This window comes from Prionailurus viverrinus, chromosome C1 (assembly GCF_022837055.1).
Source record: "Prionailurus viverrinus isolate Anna chromosome C1, UM_Priviv_1.0, whole genome shotgun sequence".
In the NCBI taxonomy this organism is placed as follows: Eukaryota; Metazoa; Chordata; class Mammalia; order Carnivora; family Felidae; genus Prionailurus; species Prionailurus viverrinus.
Window position 1 is genome coordinate 38,663,922 of NC_062568.1, and position 25,874 is coordinate 38,689,795.

The 25,874-nt window shown below is 41.9% G+C and overlaps 1 protein-coding gene across 3 annotated transcripts in view; it reads right to left on the minus strand.

Moving 5' to 3' along the window:
* The window catches only part of MYO1B (myosin IB), a 190,916-nt gene that overhangs the window by 127,857 nt on the left and 37,185 nt on the right, over positions 1-25,874 (minus strand). For all 3 annotated transcript variants that reach the window (XM_047870439.1, XM_047870438.1, XM_047870437.1), the window contains exon 3: positions 6,920-7,035. In XM_047870439.1, coding sequence (XP_047726395.1) covers positions 6,920-7,035 — 116 coding nt within the window. The remainder of the gene's footprint in view (positions 1-6,919; positions 7,036-25,874) is intronic.

Below are 25,874 nucleotides of genomic sequence, written 5' to 3' on the forward strand. Positions count from 1 at the left end.
ATAAACTTCCAAGTCTGAGATGTGCACTTTGTGAGAAGTGATATAAATTCTCATTAGGGATCTAGAAATTAGGACTCTGAGACTTCTCAGACATACAGAAACAATGATTTTCATGATAAACTCATTCTGGTGGCATAGATCCAACCTTCCAACTTTAGTTTAGAAAGGTTCTTAATATGAAAGAGAAATTAGTTGAGGTGTCTTTCTGCCAGGAATATATACCCAATAAAACAATAAACTGAGGGGTACCTGGGTGGCTCAGTTGGTTACGTGTCTGATTGGACTCCTGATTTCCGCTCGGGCCACAATCTCACAGTCTGTGAGTTTGAACCCTGCGTCGGGCTCTGCACTGACAGCATGGAGCCTGTTGGGGATTCTCTCTCTCCTCTCTCTCTGCCCCTCTCCCTCTCACTTGTAGGCGTGTTCTCTCTCTCTCTCAAAATAAATAAATAAACTTAAAAATAAGATAAACTGAGAATGAAGGCTTTGGCATCAAAGGTTGGAAGTCAGTACACGGAGCTTTGTAAAAACTGAGTTTGGGCTAGGCCCAGAAATGGTCCTTCTCACCACGAACTCAGGAAGCCTTCAGCTGAACAGCTGTCCTTCACCCACCTCCACGGCACAGCTGTCTGGCTAATATGAAACTCCACAGTCTCTCCAAATCAAGAAGTTTTCTAATCCATGGTTGTCCAGAATCAAACAAATGTCTGGCAAGACTAAAAGCAAGCACGGTGACTGCCTTCTGCTCATCGTGAGCCATGAGAGTCGTGCAGAAAGGTACAAGGCAATTCCAACTATTTTCATGACGGTGTCCTTCCACGGAAATGTCAGCTTAAGGAGCCTACACCAGAACTCAAGATGGAGTGCGGACTCTGTCAAGCCACTCACGCTGGTCACAGGTCCGCACAGATGCAAAATCTTCCAGACGACAACCTATCGGCTCCTGACGCAAACCACCCGAGAGAACGGGAACCAACCGTGCTTTCTAAGAAAACTATCTACACTTTGTCTTCCACAAAAGCTTCCTTGCCTTTGCTCTGTCGGTTTCCCTCCTAACTGATGGCTGCAACAATCTGGGTTTCTATATACTTAAGTCAGAAGACTGTCTCCCCATCAAGGAGACAGGAATTTTATCTGCTTTGCTCACAACTGCATCCAGGGCCGGACAGAGAGCCTGGCACAGGGGGAGTGCTCGATAAATATTTGCTCAGTAAATGAGTAACTTTCCTAAAGCAGTAAGTGGAAAGAATGCTAAATGGGAAAGCCCCACATCTGTTTCTGCAAGTGGTTTTTGGAGAGGTACAGAACCAATCAGAGGCTCAGTTACTCCAAAAGTAAGATGAGAGAAATAATACAAAAGCCTCAGCAACATGGTGTCGCATCAACTAACTTTCTCTCTCTGTCTCTCCTTAAGAAAGCACCTTCACACTCTGATACACAAGCAACCTCTATGAGAATTCAGGATCGAACTGTCCTAAGAGTTCTCAAAATAAATACAATTTTATTCACAGAATGTCAAGTCTGCTGCAGAGAAAAAATACTGATATCCTAAAAGGGACAACATCTGGATCTTCTGTCCTGGACCTTTATCCTAAGCTTTGGACACTCACGGCACTAGTATATTTTGAAATATAGCCAGAAATGTTCTTTATAACATTTATCTGGTTTACCTTGAGTAAAAGGATAACAGAAGAAACAAAGACTCAAAACACACAAGCCTTCCAGCAATGTCATTCTGCGGGCGATGGCATGTGGTCCTATGAAATCAATCTGGCACTGAATTAGGGGTCAAAAGCTCCCTAGTGACAGAGGGCTCATGTCTGGACCACTGACATGAGCACTGTCCAAATCCTCCATTACTTTCTCATTTTTAGGTGAGAATAACAAAATTTTTCAAAGCCTTAAGCCAGTTTTCTCCGTTTTTAAAACTTGTTGCAGGGTTTTTTTTCATTTACTAAAAGGAAAGACTGCTTGCTTCAAACAGTGCTTGTAATGCCCCGTGTAATATGGCTACCACATTACATCCTAAGCTACGGACACATTTCAGCTTTCTCTCGGGTTGTGACCACCTGAAGGGGTTGCTGGCTGGGGCTACAACACACTCTTGCTTCTATGTCACCATGTCCCTTGGCTAGACACGTCAGGAAAGTGCTCTGTATCATGAATAAATTGGATCTGAACACCCAGGGTTGAAGGACACCATAAAAATACTATTTTAGCTTACTTCTTTTATAAGAATGTGAAGAAGTTCCCATTATACTCCATGAAATTTTGAACACTGTAAATATCCTACTAAAAATAGTTTTATTTCATTGAATTGCCAGAGATGAGATAACACAAGTAAAATGTAATGAAAAATTATAAAAGCTCTTTTGCTCTATTGTCACTGAACTCTTAAGAGAAAAAGCACTGAGAGAGCCACAGAGGTATGCAGGACAAGGTTCCTGATCTACAGTAACTTCCATCTCATTAAAGAGGATGACACAGAAACACAACAAACCGCAGTAAGAAAAGTGGGGTGTGGGATCACAGGTGGTTCCGGTAACTCAGAGGCAGGAGAAGTCACTTGTGGTTTGGGCTTTCAGACAGACCCGAGGAGACTGGCGAGGTTTTAACAACAGAGGTGGGTATGCAGCAGGAGGAGAGGAAAGGAGGAGACATAAAAGGCCGGGACTCAGAAGGAGGTTGCATGAAGGAGGCTGCTGGTGTGTGGGGGCCTGGAGAAGAGCGCTAACTGAGGCTAGACGGTGCGGAGCTTGAATACTAAGCCACGGAACTTGGGAGTTCACTCAACTAGTAATAGGGAGCCCAGGAAGGCTTCTGGGAAGGGAAGTAGCATGTGCTGATTTTAGGAGGATCCACAGAATGGTAATAGAGTGGTATCTAGGGCTGCAAGATCACAAAGCAATCATCAACCAAAAGGAAGTGGGTTTGGTAAATAAAATCTCAGAAGGTGTATTGTCTTGGTGCTGTTCTGAATGGGAAGAGATTAAGTAGGTCGATTAGTCTCCTCATCGCTCCCGCGATTCTTTCCCATCTATGAGGTTCTGTGGTCTGAGGCAGTTCTCCATGAATGCAGTTCCTGAGTTACCTGAAACGTACTAAGTCCTCACCGGGACGTGGTAAAAAAAAATTCCTCACGTGCAAAGAATTTGAAAATCACATGGGAAAGACACTCCTTACACGAAGAGAAAGGCACGGTGTCATCTATGCTGCCCCGTGGACCCCTCATTTCTCTGGGCATGCCCCCCAAGAATAGCCTGCTCAAGGGGTGACTCCAAACATAAAGGGGATAGGAGGTCAGAGAAGAAGAGAGGAGAAAGGGTATGACAACATAAAACTACCTTTGAAAAGGAGTGTAGGTAAGAAGCCACTATTTAGTTTCATTTTACTCATTTATACATGTCCGCTATCTCAAAGTCCCATACTTACATGAAATGCAAATATTGTTCAGTTGTCTGGCATTTAAAGAAAGATAAGAGGCACCTGGGTGGCTCAGTCAGTTAAGCATCCAACACTTGGTTTTGGTTCAGGTCACGATCTCACGGTTCATGGGTTCGAGCCTCGCTTGGGCTCTGTGCTGACAGTATGGAGCCTGCTTAGGATTCTATCTCTCCACCCCCCCTCTCTCTGCCCCTCTCCTGCCCACACACACATTCTCTCTCTCAAAAATAAATAAACATTAAAAAATTTTGTTTAAAAAAAATAAAGATAATTTCTGGACACCTTTAAAAACGTGAGTTGTAAGGGAAATATCTGGAGGTTCTGATGACTCACGGCAAACAACAGGTCAAGTTAATTTCCAAATGTAATCTGAGGTAAATTAATTGGCAAAATTCTCAAAGTATATGTGGCCTGAGCAGCTATTTAAGATTTTTCTTCAAACTGGGACCAAATTCTTGAAATAGTTATGGCTAGAATGCATCAAAAGCCTAAACTAATCTTATCTTTTTTTTTTTAAAGTGTATTTCTATTTACTTTTGAAAGAGTGAGAGAGAAAGCACACCCACAAGTGGGGGAGGGGGGACAGAGAGAGGGAGAGAGAGACTCCCAGGCAGGCTCTGCACTGTCAGCCCAATGCAGGGCTCGAACCCACAAACCATGAGGTCGTGACCTGAGCTGAAGTCAGACACTTAACCCACTGAGCCACCCAGAGGCCTCTCGTTTTGTCTCATAATACTGTAACAACTACTACCTGAGAATGTCAGATTAGGTTTTAGTTGGAAATCTAGGTATCACTGACCCTATTTCAGACACTGTCACAGATGGACATTCACAAAGAATAATGCAGGAAAATGCCTTAAAGGAGAGGAAAATGTCCCACCATGGAGGAGAAACTGGGAAGAAAGAGCGTGTTAGAGGTCTGAAATGGGTCCCACACACAATTGTAATCACTGTGAATAGCAGCCACTATCAATTCACTACAGAGCCCATTCCATACTAAGCACTCTCCGTATGCCAGATAATTATCTAAATATCTACCAGACAGTTATCCCTTACAAAAAGCCTAGGAATTAATAATTATTTTCCCATTCAACAGATCAAACTGCTTAATTTCTGAGTTGAAGTTTTTTTCAATTTGCTCAAGACTACATAGTTCGCAAGTAAGTGGAGGAAGGAAGTGTTCAGCATGTTCTCAGCACCGAACTTGCTTTCGGATGCTGAGAATATTATGGTGAGCTGGCATGGCAGGTGAGGCTGACAGGAATCAAATAATCTCATAAAGCACTGTTAAATTGTAACTGTGACAAGGGCAATAGATCTGACCTTGGCCAGAGAGGGTGAGGGCAGGTTCTTTCCCCGAGGAGGTCTAATGCAATCTGAGATCTGAAGGAAGAACAGGAGTTGCCTGGGGGACAAGGGAGGGAAAAGCATTCCAGGCCAAGGCACAGAATATGCAAAGATGACACAGGTAGGAAGGAGTGAAGGAACAAAGGGAGATGGGAAAGGGGTGTGATCGATATCTCACAAATTCAGATTCGTTAGGTAAACTTGGACCTTGCACAGTCACCCCATGCAGTGTTTTATAGACCATGGAAAAAAGTTTTTGTCACTTAACTCAATCTAATAAACATTTCTTGAGTTAAAAAAAAAAAGATTTTGTTTTTATTCTAAGCACATTGGATATTTATTTTATAGCTGATCGTAGTTGTTTTCCTTGGGGAGTAAAAGGGGTAAACTAGGGAGAGCAGTGCCACACAGACTCTTAGAAATCTTTCAAGGGCAGGGATAAACATGGATATAACAGGGCGTGAACCTCTTCGTTCTAGAATAGACATCTATTATATATCTAAATATCCCCAAACTGGAAATTAAAGCTGCAAATGGAAGAAGGATGGTCTCTGGAGATAAACGGAGGCATAGCTAGGGTTACCCTGGAGGGCCTCGTGTGTGGACAGAAGTGCACAGCAAGAGTCCCTACCACGAAAAGGGCAGAATCCATTTCTGGCTGAGAGGCACAGCAGATGACTGTTTTCACAGCCCGGCTCCCCATCCATGAGCTGTGTGGCTTTGGTAAAACTTCCCCGTTTGTAACAGTATGTGCCTTACAGAATTATTTTGAGAATAAAATGAGCTATCATACACGTAAAGTATTTAGAGCAGTGCTTGCACATGGTAAGTGCTCAATGAATACAAGCCATTGTTATATCATTAAGACTATTTGCAGTAAAGATCACTATTTGCAATAAGCAGTTAAGGAAAGGAAAACATCTGTAAATACACATCTAGGACAACATGTTCTCAAATGTGCATGTACTTAAGAATCACCTGGAAAGCTTGTGAAAAATGTACATTCCTGGTTTGTTAGAGGTAAGACCTAGGAAGCTAGATATTTCATAAGCTTCTAGGGGATTCTCACACAGCTTATCCAAGCATCTTATTTTGGGAAGCATGGCTTCAAGGCCCAGAATTTAAAATAAATATTCAGGCATCAAATAAAATATTTCACGACACGGACTTAACCTCAGGGATAACTTTATAAAACAAATTTCAAAGCAAAATGAAACAAGATGTACTTGCAAAATCTACTTCTGGAAGAAAACAGAATAATCAGAATCCACTTGACTGGTAAAATAGATAACATTTAGCTTTGAACAACCATTTTAAGGAATTATTTAAATCTTTAGTTCCAAACAGTCCAAAAATGTCACATGCGCTCTATTAACAAGGGAAACATCTAAGACAGGGGTATGTATATCTTTTAATTATTAGCTTTTACTTTCTATCAAAGTCAACAGAGCCCATAGCTCATCTTCAATCACAGAGAGAAAATTCTTTTCTGCTAGAACACAACTGAAACTCTGCAGGCTCTTTCACTTTAGTGCAGGGTTTTTCAACCTTGGCACTATGTGATTATTGTAGATTATTATTTACAAAAATTCTTTACACTAACAAGTGACCTTCAGAAAAATCAAACAAGTGTCCAGCTTCAGGGAAGGTGAAATCATTGATCTGATATACACATCTGGTGAAAAATGTCTGTCAAGATTATAAACTGAAGGTACTATTTCTTCGTCTTGCTCAAAAACCATTACACAACTCAACACTTGGGATCTTTCTGGATCCAACTTTATAAAAATGCTGCTTGGGCTCTTTAAAAGAATAAACAATGCACATTCTTGTTTTATTTGCAGAAATAATTAGCAGCAGCTGCTACTTACACAAAATTTTTAACAGAACATATTTTACATACTGAACCCAAATATTTCAGAACTTAAAGGGCCTGACGCCCAACGAAGTACTCTTTTTTTCTTTAATTTAAAATAAGGCATTAACAATTAACTTCCACATTCCTTTATCTAATTTTAAAAAATGACGAAAACATTTTCCGGAGACTCAAAGGAAACAGCTGGACACATCTGTCAACTACACATCTCTGGAGTGAAAGAGAAACTTAATGCTTTAACACCGTACTTACATGTGAGGGCTCAGCTCATAAAAATTTCTATTCCTGTAATCTTCCACTTTCTCTGGTGAATAAATGGGCAAGGACCGGTATGGGTTAACGGATATAACCACACTTCCAATATACGTCTGCAAAAGCAAGAAGAAAATATCCCCCATGATTACACAGGATGTATTTTAACAACTTAGGTCAGTATCTCATGGTTTCACCCTCTTGAAACACAAAACTATCTCTACTCCTTGACCATTCACACTTTTCAAGAACATTTAATATCTCTGAAGGCAGATGGCCAATAGTGTTCATTCATTTTGTTGGTAAGTGGAAGGCACAGATTTGTACATTGAAAATACCTTTCAAAATAAATCTCCAGATTAATTTATGATCTTGGATAAGAGTTCTCCAAAATCCTGTGACGCTTGCCAAAAATTTCGTCACCAGCCACAGCTAATTTTGAGCAACAGCTAGGCTCTCTCTTATTCATTAGAACTGGTGTTTCCTTCTCTCATCTTTAGCCTCCTGTTTGAGCCCACTGGAATCCAGGGCCTCCCTCCTCCTGAACCACATCCACACCTATCAAACAGGCCTCTACTTTGGCACTGCTCTTACACCAGCCTTTCAATCTCTCCAAAGGGCTCAGACAGCGCCCAACTCCATTTGAGCCACAGTTATCCCTTGGGCCTTCAAACAACATAATTTCATATTATATGTACTGTAATATCAGAATTTAAATGTACTTTGTAAAGGAGGGTACATTTAATGTCGAATTTAAATTTAAGGTAGAATTTAAATGTACTTTTGGAGGGACCAATACTTTATTTTAGCACACATTAACCCTCTCACACTACAAACTGGAACACTACTAATCTTCCCTTCCATTTTGATCTGGAATTCCTGGCAAGCAAGAGTAGTCTGGTTCAGTTCATTTTGTACAAAGACTAGCACAATGCCGCAAGCCAAAGTCACGTAACTGGAACTCATTTTAGTGGCTTCATTTTTCCTTTCAGTTTCAACATTACAGGGGACACTAACAAAAATACGTTAAGTGATAAAAACTGCTTTAAGAAAAAGGTGAAAGAAAAAAAAAAAGAAGGGGAAAAAAAAGTCAGCTCTAACTTCCCCACCTTTCCAGCGCATGCAACAAAAGGTGGCATTTTTAGAGCAACAAATTTGTCCAGTATTTCCATTACTGGATTCAAGACTGTCAAGATCTTTCCAGAAAACTGAACAGAATAGAAAACAGTACGAACATTTTAACATTCTTTAACATTATGATTTCTTTCTAACATGGGTCACAATTATTTTAATTACAAAATACTTCTCCCCCAACCTGGAAAACTGAACAGGTCATTTCTACACATACTTTTTCATCCTATCAAGCACAGACAAGACCACAGTTATGAAAGAAAACTCTGTTCCCACGCAAGCTTCTCCATTTATTTCTGGCATTCATTTCTGACATTCTATCACAAGGACTAATTAATCTGGCCTGACAAGAGATGACTCCAAGTTTCCTCACTTACCCCATTTGGTTAGGACTTTTTCAAGAAGGTTTCTTCACACTCCAACCTACCTGGGCCAGCGGATGCTACAGATGGAAATACTGTCTCACTAGCTTCGAACTAATACTAGCTACACTGGTAGATATGAAAATATAATGACTGGTTACTCTTTTAGTATCTGTTGATTAAAAGATCGGCCTTCTTCAGTAGAAAAGTACATGACTCTCCTTTTTTAGGTAATTTCTTGAATACAATAATCGAAATACGTATTTGCTGTTGGCAGAGAAACCAATGATCAAGGTGCTCCCTAAAATCACACTTCACGGTGGCTAACCTCTTGATAAAAATCTGCCTCTGTAGCATTCTTACAGAAAGAGCAAACTCTGTTACCTCAACCTCAAAATCAAAAGCCACACTATTGAGTTAATACGTTTCTCTTTGTTACTTGTGACTTTTATACGTAACTGAATCGTGTGCTTTTTTTCCCCAACTCTTTCCCTACCACCTAGAAAGGGCCTGACCTTTTAATGATGTCCCATAAATACTGATTAACTGAATGACCAATGCAGACAGGGCCAGTTCATCTAAGAAAGTGACTCACGTGTAACCGTTCTTCTGTTGAAATATAATAGCAAGTACGTATACAGTGCCTAATATTCTATTAAACCTTTATGCCACGTGTTGCCACTGAACAAATCTTTAAAGTATACCCTTTTCCCTCAGGCTCCTACTGTGGGATGTTGTTTGCAAAGATGGCTAGAACAATTCCTTCCACCCCTGCAGGCAGACCCCCTTGAAATGTGACTTTGCCACTCTTTCTATCAAGAGATACAGTTTACTCCTCCAGCTTTTCAGTTTGGACTTGTCTATGTGACTTGACTGTCAAATGTCCAATGGAACATTATAAGATGAGACACAAGGGGCACCTGGGCGGCTCAATCGGTTAAGCGTCCGACTCCAGCTCAGGTCATGATCTCACGGTTCGTGAGTTTGAGCCCCGCGTCAGGCTCTGTGCTGACAGCTCAGGGCCTGGAGCCTGCTTCGGATTGTGTCTCCCTCTTTCTGCCCCTCCCTCACACTGTGTCTCTATCAAAAAATGAATAAATGTTAAAAAAAAATTTTTAAAAATAAGATGAGACACAAGCAGAGGCTTGAGTAGTACCTGTATAGGATGAACCCCTTTTTTATGGCTATGGCTGGAAGCCAGGATGTGCATGAACTTGAGCCACGTAGATAGCCAAGGTGCCCTGAATTGCACAGTCTGACAACCAACCATCAGACATATGATTGAGGCCATTCTAAGCCATCCAGTCCCAGTTAGGCCACCAGATGCCTAAGGTCAGATATGTGATTCCAGGTGAGACCAGGAGAAAATACACCAAGCTGACATCAGCCCAAACTGGTATCCCAGAGAACTGTGCACAAATAAATGGTTGTTGTTTAGGCCACTCATTTGGGGAGCTGGTTTGTTACCCAGCAACAATTACTGATACACCAACAGAGCTCAACAAATCAGTAAAGGGCAAGTTTTATGAATCTCAATAAGGAAACAGTAAAAGTAACTGTGCTATCTCTCCATTCTACTTTATGTATATGTTTCAGATATGTATCCTCTAATCATGAATTCCTACTAGGTTTGTCCTCTACCATGACACTTGCCCTTACTGTTTATAAGGGTTTTTTCCTTGAAGGGTCTATGTGCATTAATCGAAGATTTAAATATTCCCACACGTACCAAGAGAATAACTCAAATGTTCAGTCACAGTCCTCCTTTGTCTGAGACAGGAAAGAATGCCCAGCAGCAGCTGATTGGCTGGGTGGAGTTTACAGGTCTACTCTGGTTTTAGGCAGCTGTCCATTCTCCATTCAGGTAACTGCAATACCAGATTAAAACTCCCTTTTGGGGATCAGAACAACAGGGACCAGATAGTTCATGTTTACATCAATTAACACTTGGACTTACAGTTGACAGACATTTTTTTTTTTTTTAACAAGCAACTGTACACTATTTAAAGTAAGTATCTTCTTATTGCACCATGGTCTAGAAAGAACTACAAACGAACTCATTAAGTAACCACCGGCATCAAGAGGTTGCAGATAAGACACAGAGTTTCTTAAAGTCAAGTACATAAAGGGGCACCTGGGTTGAGTGTCCAACTTCAGCCCAGGTCACGATCTTAGGGTTTGTGGGTTCAAGCCCCATGTCGGGCTCTGAGCTGACAGCATGAGCCTGCCTTCAGTTCTGTCTCCCTCTCTCTCTGCCCCTCTCCAGTTCATGCTCTGTCTCTCAAAAATAAATTTAAAAAAAAATTTTTAATCTTAAAATTAAAAAAAAAGACAAGTACATAAAAATAAAAGACAAGGCTGGGTGTGTCCTTTTTATTCTGAACATGCCAAGGAGGAAAAAAAAGGAAACACAGAAATACTTACAAATCTTTACAAAAGGGAGCAGCAACAAGGATCCATCCCTTGCCCCCTAGAGTTCCACTTACTTACTTGACTGGACATAAGAGGTGCATAGATCCTGTGTCCATCAACAAACTACTACTACAGAGCTCAGATGGTGCCAGCACCAAGGGAGCCGACAGAAAGGTGTCTCCCAGCCTACTTCATTTCCCAGCAGGCCACTTCTATGGCTGGGCTCACACTTCAGCCTTGTCCCTGTGCCCCAAAGGACTGGCACAGAGAAACTCCTACTGGAATCCAGAGGATGTTCTTCCATTAGGCTAATTACACTGAAAGGCATTCCTTTCACATAATGGCCAAGATCACCTACCAATTAGGTTCTATCGACCTTCTCCAGCAGAGACAAGCTTGGCTCTCATTAGCCTCATATGTATGTACGTATGTACTTGTTTATTCAGTATAACCAACCTAACCATCTCAGCCACTACCTAGCTTACCACCTCCATGTTCCCACCCCTTGGCACCTCTAAGAACTCAAGCATGTGCACTCCACCACCACGACACTGGAAAGTTCCCTTTATTCCCACTGCCCTATGGGACCAGTCTCTGACATCCAGGAGGGAAAAAGGAAGAGAAGGAGAGGAAGGGAGGGGAGGGGAGGGGAAGGAGTAAGGAGGAAAGAAAAGGGAAGATAAAGAGGAAAGGCTCTACCTTCTTACAAAGGGCACAATTAGCAACTTTTATCTTTCACTTCTCAAGGGCAGACATTAAATCAAGAATGTTCAAACATTCCCAGGTCAAAACAATCTCCGTCTTCATACTTCAGATATCTGTAGCATTCCAGAACAGATGCCTTGTGAATAACCAAATAATACTTGTATATTCCTATTGTGATCACAGTGAAAACTGAAGTCTTTTCTGGAGGACGTGCATCCAGCAATTCAGAACCCAGAAGAAAGACCCCTGATACATATACACCCCAAAGACCATGCATTTTATTCTAGAAGAGAGTTCTTCCAGAACCCCATCCTCAGAGATTCAATTTCAATGGTCTGGGAGCAGACAGGCTCTCACATCTTTTAACGTGTCCCCAGAGAAGGCCATCTGGAACCAGAGGTGAAAACCACTGCTTGTGGTGTTTACCTTCAGGACCCACAAGACTGTGTTTTACTCCCAGTGGCAGCACTGGGATAGTGTCACTGTTGACCTATCTTCTATCTTACTTTCCTCTCTTATTCCTATGTAATTAATTCTGTAAATATTTCAAAAAGGGAAGAAAGTCCTTCTAGCTTCACGTGCTTTCATTTTAGCCACATTTCTAATGAACTTGGCATACGGTCTCTCAGCACACTACAGAGAAACAGCAACAACATCTCTAAATTGGGGCCATTCTGTCACAGCGCGTTTCAAATGTTTGACTACGACTCATTGTGAGAAATAAATTTTCACCACGACAAAGTATGTGTATTTGAGTAGATATTTACACACACGTACACACATATATGAAACCAAACTCTCACAAAACCGTAAATACTCTTACCATGTCATGCACTGATATTATTTGTTCAACTCTATTCATTACAATTTTTTTAAAAAAAAACTGCGGTCCCTAACCCATTAAATGGTTTTTATCACCCATTAATAGGTTGAAACTTACAGTTGAAAAAATACTGCTACAGAGCACTTCTTAACCTTTTTTTAGTTGTAGGTCCCTTTGAAACGTCAATGAAAGCTATGACACTTCTCCCCGGAAGAAAAACAAAAATGTGCATACAGCTGGGTGCCTGCAGGGTGCAGGTGGTTAAGTGTCTGATCTTGATCTCAGCTCAAGTCGTGATCTCTTGGTTCCTGAGTTTGAGCCCCGTGTTGGTGCTCTATGCTGACAGCGTGAATCCTGCTTGGGTTTCTCTCTCTCCTTCTCTCTGCCCTTCCCCAGCTAATGCACGCTGCCTCTCTCTCTCTCTCTCTCTCTCAAAATAAATAAATAAAATAAACTTTAACAATTAAAAAAAAAAGTTTGCATACAGTTGATATGCCAGGTTAAGAACTCCTACCCTAAGGGAAGACACAATGGCCACTAATGGAAAAAAGAAAAAGAGACAGAGAAAGAGAAGCAAAGAAAGAAAGAAAGAAAGAAAGAAAGAAAGAAAGAAAGAAAGAAAGAAAAAAGAAAAAAGAAAAGGAGTAAGAAGGGATCAAAATAATTTTAAGAGCATAAAAATGAAGAGCTGTTTAGAGTAAGAGCCTGCATCTCAGATCCGCTGGCCCTGAGTGCATCTTGTCAGAACAAAGAAGGATGATGAAAGGCTGAAATGAGACAGAGTATTATGATTTTGAGGACAAGGAGATACACGTTTTGGAAACATATCCGACCAAAAAAAACCTTTTTTCAAGTTAAACATTGAAGCGTAGTTTGAATATTTTCCAAGTCTCCATCGCGTGGAAGCCCGCAATGCTAGGTGAACGAAACATTAGTAGACAGACACAGGAAAGTCAGAACAGTTTCATGTCCTTCGTACCACAGCTCTTCCCGGGGCAACATGAAGATCTTTAGACACCTAAAATTCTAAAAGTTTTTTAATTTTTTAGTATTTATTTTTGAGAGAGAGAGAGTGGAAGGAGTGGGAAGGGCACAGAGAGAGAGGGAGACACAGACTCCGAAGCAGGCTCCAGGCTCTGAGCCATTAGCACAGAGCCCAACGCAAGGCTTGAACTCACAAACCACAAGATCATGACCTGCGCCAAAATCAGACGCTTAACCAACTGAGCCACCCAGGAGCCCCTAAAAGTTTACATTTCTTTTTTTTTTTTTTTTAATTTTTTTTTCAACGTTTATTTATTTTTGGGACAGAGAGAGACAGAGCATGAACGGGGGAGGGGCAGAGAGAGAGGGAGACACAGAATCGGAAACAGGCTCCAGGCTCTGAGCCATCAGCCCAGAGCCTGACGCGGGGCTCGAACTCCCGGACCGGGAGATCGTGACCTGGCTGAAGTCGGACGCTTAACCGACTGCGCCACCCAGGCGCCCCTAGAAGTTTACATTTCAATTCCCCACATGAAATTGAAAATAAAATTATAACTAAACCATAAAATACATGTAATGGAAACCCTACAATGACTTGTTTTCACCATGATGACTACTTTGGCACCTCTTTTCAATACCAACTTTTTCCAAAATATATATTTTTTTAAAGTTTTTTTTTCAACGTTTATTTATTTATTTGGGACAGAGAGAGACAGAGCATGAACAGGGGAGGGGCAGAGAGAGAGGGAGACACAGAATCGGAAACAGGCTCCAGGCTCTGAGCCATCAGCCCAGAGCCTGACGCGGGGCTCGAACTCCCGGACCGGGAGATCGTGACCTGGCTGAAGTCGGACGCTTAACCGACTGCGCCACCCAGGCGCCCCTAGAAGTTTACATTTCAATTCCCCACATGAAATTGAAAATAAAATTATAACTAAACCATAAAATACATGTAATGGAAACCCTACAATGACTTGTTTTCACCATGATGACTACTTTGGCACCTCTTTTCAATACCAACTTTTTCCAAAATATATATTTTTTTAAAGTTTTTTTTTCAACGTTTATTTATTTATTTGGGACAGAGAGAGACAGAGCATGAACGGGGGAGGGGCAGAGAGAGAGGGAGACACAGAATCGGAAACAGGCTCCAGGCTCTGAGCCATCAGCCCAGAGCCTGACGCGGGGCTCGAACTCACGGACCGCGAGATTGTGACCTGACTGAAGTCGGACGCTTAACCGACTGCGCCACCCAGGCGCCCCCCAAAATATATTTTTAAAGCCCCTGCTTTGCTGAGGCTCTAACTAGGCATCCCATCTGCCTATCTACCAGTGTCCTTATTTTCTTCAGGATGATTTTCAGTTAGTTGTTTACCATCTCTGCAGCTCCTTAAAAACTCATCCCTAAACCTTAAAGTGCTGGTATAAAATACGCACTTAAACACCTTTTTTCTTTTTTTTTTTTTTAATTTTTTTTTCTTAATGTTTTTATTTATTTTTGAGACAGAGAGAGACAGAGCATGAGCCGGGAAGAGGCAGAGAGAGTGGGAGACACAGAATGTGAAGCAGGCTCCAGGCTCTGAGCCATCAGCACAGAGCCTGATGCAGGGCTCGAACTCACAGACTGTGAGATCATGACCTGAGCCGAAGTCGGACGCTCAACCGACTGAGCCACCCAGGCGCCCCTAAACACCTTTTTTCTAAACTCTTCTTCAATCCCCATGAGATGGATATGAAGTCTCCACCTTAAGGTCCATAACGATGGAGCACAAAGAAGTTAAGCGGTATCAGCACATTATCTAACAAAAGTGCAGTCAGGACGAGGAGTCCACTTTCGTCTCATCAGAGCACTCGATCCACGCTATCAGTTAGGCCTCCGAAGCTTCGAGGAAAGTGGCCAAGAACAATGCCTAATCAGAGAAACTTGCGCCGTTTAATGCCTTTCGGCAGCATCTTCACCTTTGTGTAACAGAGAGCCATCTGTTGGACAGAAGCTTCTTATTTGATCACCTGAGGAATGCTGAAATCCTTATGCCACCAGGGATAAACGAAAAAAGAGGAGGGGGAAGAAAAGACCTAGTTACAGAGAAAATTTTTCATCTTAAAAAAAAAGTTTTTTTTTTTTTAATGTTTATTTACTTTTGAGAGAGAAAGAGAGAGCAAGCAGGGGAGGGGCAGAGAGAGAGACACACACAGAATCCCAAGCAGGCAGCAGGGCTCTGAGTTGCCAGCACAGAGCCGGATGTGAGGCTCAAACCCACAAGCCGTGAGATCATGACCTGAGCCGAAGTTGGATGCTTAACTGACGAAGCCACCCAGGCGCCCCAATAAAAACTTTTTTTAATGTTTATCCCAGCACACAAAGTTGTGCCTCCATTGTGAAGAAATGCAAAACAATGTATAATAATCATTCCTTAACTTTAGAGAAATAAACCAGGAGAGTGGCAATGCCACAGGTAATATTTAATGAAGTATCTTACTTGATGCCTAATGATTTAGCCTAAAATGGCACCAAGGAAGTATTAAAAGCATGTGTAGGATTCTTCCAAATCTATCTCCAAGCCATGTTCCTCCAAGCCACTTTCACCTGTACAGTGTTAACAGTTCAAATCCAGGATGGGTTGGACCCAAGGAAAAATAAACCTTCACATGGCTGTACTGCCTGGACAGAATTTAGGTACAGCCACTGAACAAGCAAGCAACACATTTTTTTTTTCAATGTTTATTTATTTTTGGGACAGAGAGAGACAGAGCATGAACGGGGGAGGGGCAGAGAGAGAGGGAGACACAGAATCGGAAACAGGCTCCAGGCTCTGAGCCATCAGCCCAGAGCCTGACACGGGGCTCGAACTCACGGAGCGCGAGATCGTGACCTGGCTGAAGTCGGATGCTTAACCGACTGCGCCACCCAGGCGCCCCATATTTACTAAGAGCCTTCTTTATGCACAACATCGTGTTTGGCAGAGTGGGAAATAAAAGACGCTCCTATGGTCTGTGCTCCCAAGGAGCTTATAATAGAGCTCAGGAGGTAAGACTTTTACATCATAAAACATACAATTTAAGAGTTAGCTAGTCTGGCCACGAAAAAAGATAAGATCTAAGTGATTCTTGGCTAAATGAGTCATTAGTCATCTTTTTTTTTTTAATGTTCATTTATTTATATTGAGGGGGGGGGGGGGGATAGAGAGCAAGCAAGGGAGGGGCAAAGGGAGAGGGGAAGAGAGAATCCCACGAGATCATGACCTGAGCTGAAACCAAGAGTCAGATGCTTAACCGACTGAGCCACCCAGCAGCCGCCCGAGTCATTAGTCTTCTTACTGCCTAGGTGAGTGCTTTGGGTCTGGTCTGCTTGAGGGAATGGTCACTGTGAACTGTAGAGGTCCAAGAATGATGATCCAGGAAGTCAGAAGATTTGAGCAGGTCTAAAAGGATGGGCGTGATTCACATAAAGTAATGTTCCCCCAAAGAGTGGCATAGGAGAATTCAGGTTTTAGGTAATGATTGAACCCTTCTCTCTTTTTCTAAAATTTTACTATGATAGTTGCATCCTTCAAAAAAAAATTTTTTTTAAGCGTGAATTGCCAGAGACTCAAAACAGTTATCTGTACGTCCAGGTTCACTGTGGCACTGTTCCCCACAGCCAAAAGGTGAAGCAACCCAAGCATCTGCTGGTGGAGGAATGGATAAACAACATGAAGTATACAGATACAGTGGAAGATACCCAGCCTTAAAAAGGAAGTTAATTCTGACACATGCTCCAACATGGATTAAACATGGACAGAGGTACAAAGGCCCACCCACCCATATTTCAAAGACAGGAATGAGACAGCTTGCCTAGAGCAAAGACCTCCTGTGAGTAATCGCCTAGACAATAAGACTGGGATCAAATTGCAGAGAGCCTCAAACATCAAAGTGAGGGGCCTGAGCTCCATCGAGTCTGAGAGCAGTCAGTGTGTGTGTGTGTGTGTGTGTGTGTGTGTGTGTGTGTGTGTGTGTGTTTTGGGGGGGGAGTCAGATGCTGAATCAGAGTGACTTAAGTGTTTTTGAGCTCTTCGCTCAGATTCTATGTCAAACAGAATTTAATTTGCTTCAAATGCCTTTGAAATATTGTTTAACTATGGTTCCAAGTTATCTGGCAGTCTTCTGGTTTCCTGGGTAATCTACTTAACTTCTCCAAGCTCCAGTTTCCTCATCTGAACAAGGAGGAGAATATTGGTTCCTCCCTCATCTGAGGATTAAATGAGATTCTGTGTTAAAGCATGAAACACAGCACCTGAGATACATCAAGTGTCCCATACATATTACCTGCTGTGATCACAGAACCTCACAGTTTCCCTCTATTGGAATCTGTTGGCCATCGTAGAGAGCCAGGACTTGAAAGCCTATAACATACGTTAGTAACTCAGCTAAATTCGAGGCATCCTACGATGCCAAAGTCTTACAAAATGGTCTTTGTATACAGAGCATTGAAGAGTTATCAGATGAGCACGTGAGGTACGTCTTAATGAAGCTAATGTTAAACGCCTTGGATCCTGAGAAAATGATGATACAGGATAAACTGATGGGATCTTCAGAAATGACAGCACGCGACTCACTTCATGAGGAGGAATTTATCCTCCTCTTGAGTCCCAGATCCTGGGAATCTGATCACAAGACATGAAGACATTACGTGCCACAGTGTTTTTCATTAGACATCCGTAAGATTTCCCAGATTCCCCCAAAGAGGACTTTTGTCTTATTTGGTTTTTGAAAAACACAGTTTGGTCTAGCCAACACTTTGGTTTTTTTTAGACACAGTCCAAAACTGTGAAAAGCTGCCTGAGTGAAAAACTTACAAACGCAAGGTCATACCGATGTAGCCTTCTCTCTGGGTCTTATATCCAACACAATGTCATTCAGTGTGTACGTCACACATACCCGATCTAAGAACATATTTGTGATACGTATGCAAAATATATAGAGAGAACTCATGAATAACAGCCTATTTTTACTGCAGAAGAAACTGAGGCATTCGAAGGTTTTAAAAAAAATTGCCCAAGGTCTCCCAATGAGTGGAAGAGACGGTTTTATGCCAAAGCTCTACGCCAAAGTCTGTGACATTAGAACAGAGAAGTGGGATTCAGTCAGACTGTTTCAGCCGCTCAGCACAGTGATGCTGTCATGTTACAACAAGTCCTGAGTTCCTGTACCTCAAGTACCAAGCTCTTGAACGAAGGAACACACCCAGGAACCCCTGAGCAGCCTGTGACCCAAGAGTGAGTATGAGTGCAGGGCATCATGCTAAGGCAGCACAAGTTGGTGGTAACTTCCCGTCCAATTCCCCTCTCGGTGTGCTCATCCCCTGCTCATGTTTCTGCTTTTCTCTGGGCCTGTTCCTAACTGGTTTTCTCACTTTCTACTCTACTCTACTTCAAAGAGGCTTACTCACAGTGCCTGCTTGCAGCATGGCCCACCATGGCCCTACAACCTCATGACCGCCAGCATCTGCTTTCATTGATAGTTTTATTTTTCCAGGATTTCTCAATTCACAGTTTGAGGAAAGAATCAAGCGCTGTTCATCTTCTTGTCTCTGCTGTCCCACAAATGACCGGTCTTAGAGCGGGAGCCCACACGTAGTCCGGGGGTCATACAAATCATGGCTGCCAAGGAAGGCAAGCAGGCTAGTCAGCCATGGCCACTGTTAGAGCAGTCCGAGGCTTGACTTAACTACCATCATATTACAACCCTTTCTTCCTGGGCTGCCAGTCATTTCAGACTATGAATTACAGAACTATATATGAGTTCTATGCCACGCTGAAATACTGGCTAAAAATATCACCGCGGGCAGCCTTTATTTTAGAGCAAAGTAACACAATACTATAATATCTTTGTTGAGATAAACTCTGCAATGAGAAAAGTATTTTCCAAAAATGTACCATTCTCCAGACCTAATAAAACTCTTAACTAAGGTACCGAGCAGTCCTGTGTTAGAAGTCTATTACTATCTGAAAATAATACTTGTGGACAATTGAAATAGTAATACAACAAAAATGAAATGTGTTCAATGAATACCAAAGAGGGAGGGGGGGCAGGGAAAAGAGGGAGGAAGACAGTGGGAGACAGGGAGGGAAAGAGAAAGTCGGGGGAGGGGAGAAAGAGAAAGACTGTAATTACAAGGAAATCGCAGTGTCTGAGCCCTTAAAGAAAAGTCATTCTGGTTTCCAAGTTTTTCAGACGGTCATGGCACCTACCAGGTACTCCACACCTACTATGTGCCAAGCACCAGGCTAAGATGCTCCCTAATCTCCATCACATCTCAACAACATAAGTATCATGATACCTAATGTGTGGATGAGAAAACTGACTCTCAATTACTCACAGCGCTCACGGTGGTTGCAAGTGGCCGAGATTCCACCTTCGCTCTATATGCCTTTTCCAACATGCCACCTCATATCTCAGCCTCCAACCCTCCAAAACAGAGTTTGAGAAACAAAACAGCGTCTCTTTAGAAATTACGATTCCCATTAATATATATCTGTGCTACAGATCTAACAGCAGAAATAGATGCACGGGGGGGGGGGGGGGGGGGGGAGCTGAGTGGGTCACGTGAATCAGCCACATGTCCCCTGTGATTTGCTCCTCCTCCTCTACTTCCTGCTCATAAAAGTGATGGGCCACGTGCAGCTGTCAATCTCCTGCCATCCGGTGAACGTGATGAAAATCAATTTCCTTTCAAGATCTTGTCCTACCCTCCAGAAGGAAAAACATCATCCTAACAGTTGCTATCGCTTTTCCTTGACTAGTGGGCACCTGTGACTTCAGAACTGAACACACTCGGTCCATGTCACGCTAGTTCATGTTACTGCATTGTTAAATGCTAACTCAACACGTGGCAGGAATGTTGATTATCATTTGAATTCTTCATCTGGATTGGTGAGACTGCCTTGTTTCAAATCTATACATTCATATACATATACATATTCATATACGTAATCTATACATATCATAATTATTTTGAACACCACATTATAGAATGCGAATACCTGCATATTAATGGTATCACTGAATGCTCATAGCAACCATATACGGTCAACAGGACTATTAAAAGCATGAACTCTAGAGCCAGATTTCCTGGATGCGAATCCCAGCTTTATCACCTACTTGCTATGTGACCTCGCACAAGTTACTTAGTCTTTCTGAGCCTCGGCTTCCTCATGGTAAAATGAAGATAATTTAAAAACCTACGGGGGTGCCTGGGTGGCTCAGTCAGTTAAGCATTCGACTTCAGCTCAGGTCATGATCTCACAGTCCGTGAGTTTGAGCCCTGCGTCGGGCTCTGTGCTGCCAGCTCAGAGCCTGGAGCCTGCTTCGGATTCTGTGTCTCCCTCTCTCTGCCCCTCCCCTACTCATGCTCTGTCTCTTTCTGTCTCAAAAATAAATAAAAACATTAAAAAAAAAAACCTACAATGCCTAGGACTCCAGTGAAAATTAAATGAACAAATAAGTGGTTGTGTCAGGACCGGGGCTCAGGTCTTTGCTTCTAGTACCCACCATATTGCCATCAAAAGACGACACTTCTGCAGGCCCGAGGTTGGGCCTTAATTTCCTCCAAATAAACTTCAAATATGGCCTTGAGCAGAACATTTAAATTATATATTATAAATATCACACAAACATTTCAAGTACTGTATAGGGTCTGTATGAGGAAACAACTCTCTTAAGCTTGGTAAATAACAGATAAAGATGTGTCCATTTTGCAAGTTCTAAGAAGGAAGAAATTTTCCAATCACCAAAGGCTAAGAGAGCTTACACAGGTTGAAACTGGCAAGTTATCACCAAAAATGATTTTCTGGAAAAATATTATAAAACTGTCCAAGAGATAGACTATGCTCAGAAATTAGACACAACATTTCTCTTCAGCCTTGTGATTTGCTATTTTTCACCAGCTTTATCCAGCCTTCTAACGCTGTCTCCATTCCAAACACCAAAGCTATACCCTTGAAAACACACACAATTCGCTCTTCATGTCTCTTGAAAGATCCACCTTTTCAATGAGCCACGCAGGCAGAGTCTAGTCATGGTGAACCGTTCATACATGATCAAATCAAGGCACTTCCTTTCACCAGGTCAGGGAATCCCTCCTCCTCTCCCTGCTTGGTCTAGATGGGAGGGGAGGGGGCAGTAAAAATGGTTCTTTTTTCACTCAAATATTTTTGGGTCTGGGTTCTCTGGGTAAAGAGCCATTCATCTCAGTGAAAAAGAACCTCTTCCTACTTCCAATTCTAGAACAAAAAAATTTTAATTTTTAATCAAGCTGATAACATAATCTGGAAAATTCCCTACTACTCTCTTAACTACTATTACTTCTAGAAATGAGACTGGGACACTGAGGTGAGAAAATTACATTTTTATGTTATGCATCCCTTTACCATCTGATTTTTTTTTCTAAAAGTAGTTGTTAATTCTATAATGAAAAAATAGAATTAGAAAAAAATTTTTAATGTTTTTATTTGAGAGAGAGACAGACAGACAGAGTATGAGCGGGGTAGAGGAAGAGAGAGAGGGAGACACAGAATCCAAAGCAGGCTCCAGGCTCTGAGCTGTCAGCACAGAGGCCTGTGCGGGTCCCGAACCCACAAACCACAAGATCATGACCTGAGCCAAAGTCGGATGCTTAACCAACTGAGACACCCAGACACACACCCCCCCCCCCAAAAAAAAGAATTTTTAATGGAAATTTTAAGGGGAAAAAAAGATTGGAGAATGTCCGAGTAAAGGAAGAATAACACTAAAATGGATGTCTAAACTCTAGCTCTCCACCAACATCCCATGAGCTTAGAAAAGGACCAAGCCTCCCATTAGACTATAGTCCTGGCCAAAACCTCAATGACAGCCTGGTAAAACCCAGAGCAGAGAACCCAGGTAAGCCACGCCCAAACTCCTGCCCCCAGAAATACTGAGATAAGGAATGTATGTTATTACAAGTTGCAAAGTTTGGGGGAAATCTGTTATGCAGCAATAGAAAACTAATACATCATTATGCCAAATTCCCAGGAATAGATCTACAGCCAGTAGGTAGGAATTTTCATGTGTGTAAATGAGAAGTGTTTTTGGAACTTCAAATAAGTATATAAATGTTAACCCCATTTACTTTGCACTCTTTTAAACCAAACAGATTGTGCACTTATAGTTGTGTATCTTTGATAAAAGCATCTGATTCCATCCGTATGGGGATAGTAATTCTAGCACCAACTTCTAAAAATTAAGACAATTCTTACTAGACTTGCAAAGCAGTCATTTTTACATCCACAATTAGTTTAACTTAAGATCCTAAAACTATACTAATTCAGCCCTCTATATCTGGATGATCCCCAAACTAACAATTCAGATAGAAAACACACTACATTGACTTGTCAGCACCAAAAATACTTCTTGTCGGAGAACAGACACCTCGGTTCTTTAGTTTCCAAATTTGCCCTGGGCCTTGTTCTTGCCTAAATTGTAGCCTTCCTGTTCCTGAACAGAACCACAGTCCTGACCAGTCACCCTAAAAACAGAATCATGTCTGGGTGGGTCTCCTACGTTACAAGTCCGCATGAAATTCTGCCACCATTCTGTCTGGTGGGGGGTGGGGGTGGGGAGGCCGGAAGAAGGTCGGACCAAGGCAGCAGAAAGAATACAGAAGAGCAATGCTCAGTTATGTCACGACCGACATTTCCCAACACTGGCCCCACACAGACTGGGAGACCAAAAGGCACATCACATCCTGCAGCTTGTCCCAGCCGGAACTGCACTCAGCCAAGAGGGAGGAATAAAAGCAAACAAGAGTCTCTGACCCTGCATGTTACCCCATCAGGCCAACATCGCCTCTCTCTTTTCTCACCCGATCCTCCACTTGTCCAACTGAACAGCTCTTACTGCAAAGCTCACATCAACGTCCGGAACCATCCCAGATTTAGAGACGCTGCCTGGCCACACACTGGATGATGAACCAACCCAGTGCTTCAGTGCATGAACCCACCTCAAAGCAAATGATGGATGTTCCTAGAGCGTGCATGTTAAGTATCCTTCGGAAAAGTATCTGATTCCATCTCTACGGGGATCCCAACTGTAGTACTAACTTCTAAAAATTAAGACAATTTTTACTAGATTGTCAAAGCAGTTACTCGTAATTACAATTAGTTTAACTTAAAATCCTAAAATGGACGAATTCACACCTCTGTATCTACATGATCCCCGATCTGACAATTCAGACAGAAAACAAACTAAATGTACTTATCAGCACCAAAAAAACCTTATTACTCAAAGGGTTGCAAGGAGCATATTAGATAAAAACAAACCCATATGCGTTACAGAATAGAATACAACTGAATTAGTTTGGAAGCAAGTATTTCCACAAAACTTCTCTGAAGTGGATGGACTTCAACTATGGCCCCAGAGTCCCTGGAGGCAACTATTTACTCTTCTTTGCCATTAGGAGTTCGCCAATAGAAAGTCTGAGAAGCATGCCTTTGGGTATACCTGAAGCCTGGAACGGAAATGACAAATCCTTCTCACGGGGCATATCCTTTTCATATCAACACCCACAAAGCTACTTCATTACAAACTCCCAACCCAACATGTGATGGGTTTACAGCAGTGACCTCATGAGCATTCATTCCCCCTTTCCTCTTCTTAACATGTTAATATATTTGGTTGGGTATTCACATACTTACACACACCCCACCGCCTTTGGAAAAAGTTGGCCCTACCCAATCTTAGGAGAGGACATCATTTTCTTAAGCCACTCAGTTCATTCTGGTCAGCAAGCCACAATCAGTGGTCCAAGCAGTAGGTGTGTGAATCCAGTGGTCTACCCAGAGATTCCGGTTTATTATGACAGGATCACAAGGAACTCTATTTCCAGAGTCAGCTGGCTGGGCATCCTGAAAATCACTAAGTATTATAAATGCTCTTGAGAGTTGATAACTCATATCTAGAGACAAACAAGTCCCTTGTGAGAGCTGTGTGAAGGCAGAGACTATTTTAAGAAATAGATATTGGGGGTGTAAGGGCAAGTGGATAGATGGGCAGAATGGAAAAAGAGGGTCCTCTGACCTTGAGCTGGTTCACAAAAGAGGCTACTCAGTCTGTGGGTACAGCCAGAGTTCAAAAGTCTGAGCCAAGGCCTTTCTACTCATCGGCTCCTTTATCAACCATGGCTTCTGAACATACAAATGACTGCTCAATTTGTTCACATGATGGATCATCATAGACCTCCACCCACTTTTATAGTATTAAACTATGAGACCACAAAACAGATTAAAAAAAAAAAAAACAACAAAACAAAAAACACTGCACCTTCATTTTCTGGGAAAGAATTTAAAAACAAGCAAAGTACAAGATAGTAAAATTCTACATGTCATATTAACTCGGCTTTTGGTATCAGGCTAATCAATTCTGCAGCAACCCATGAACAAAAGCAGAGGAGGAATATTATTAGAATAAGAGCCAGAAACAGATTTCTCAAGGGTGGTATACCTGACATTTGGGGTTCCAAAGGTGTGGTCATCAAATTTAGCGTAGAGTATTTTTTTTAATTACAAAAACAATACATGCTTGACTTAATGAGTTCTATAATACAGAGGTCTAAAACAGTAACCCTTCCCTGTCCCCGTATCTCAGCTTACTCCACTGTGATGCCCAAAGCTAGCCTGCCTTTCTCTATGTGCAAACAAGTATACAGACCTATGTGCATATCCCCCCATTAAAAAAAAACAGGATCATACTCTACATATTGCTCTATAACCCCCCTCCACCCTTTATTTATTTTTTGTGTGTGTGTGTGGCTTAAAATAGAGAATGCCCAACCCTCCAATATGACGCATGTTTAGTTACAAAAAATGAAGGCACACATCTCATGGAAAAGATAGTCCTAACGTACCATGGAAAACATTAATTGATATGACTATCTAGAAGCAGAAAGCAATTTTCTGCTTTTGTTTTTGTTATACCAGAAAGGGCATTCCTCAAATGGTTAGAAAATAAAATTACATAGGGCTGAAACCCAGACATTTCGTCTGCTGAAGACTCATGAACATTAACATTTGGCATTTTGTTAAAAAGGGGACTGCTTTATTTTAGTGGGCACAAAAACAATCAGGTATTTGAATGCATGCAATGTTCCAGTCTCCCTCCTATTTTCAAGTCCTCGAAAAGTGAACTGTGTTTCTTAGAGCCAAAAAGAAAAATGATCAGCAACGTTACTTAACGATAGAATGGATTCCTCCTATCTCCATCTCAAAGACCGATGTTTAAAGTCGGTCTTTCATTCGGTATCAGACCATACTTTCAGTTAAAGCTGCAGAATCGTAAGGTTTTCCCACCTGAAAGCTGAGCCACTACGCTCTGAGGTAAGGTGACACCCCGGGCCTCACAGCCAAACCAAACGACACCTCCTCCCTCCCTCCTCTGCAGCGCTGTTTTATACCTTTTCCATTTGAATCAACATTTTACATAACTGCATCTCTGAACTTCATACATAGCAGTCAAATTAATATTCCAAAAGAAGTATCCACAC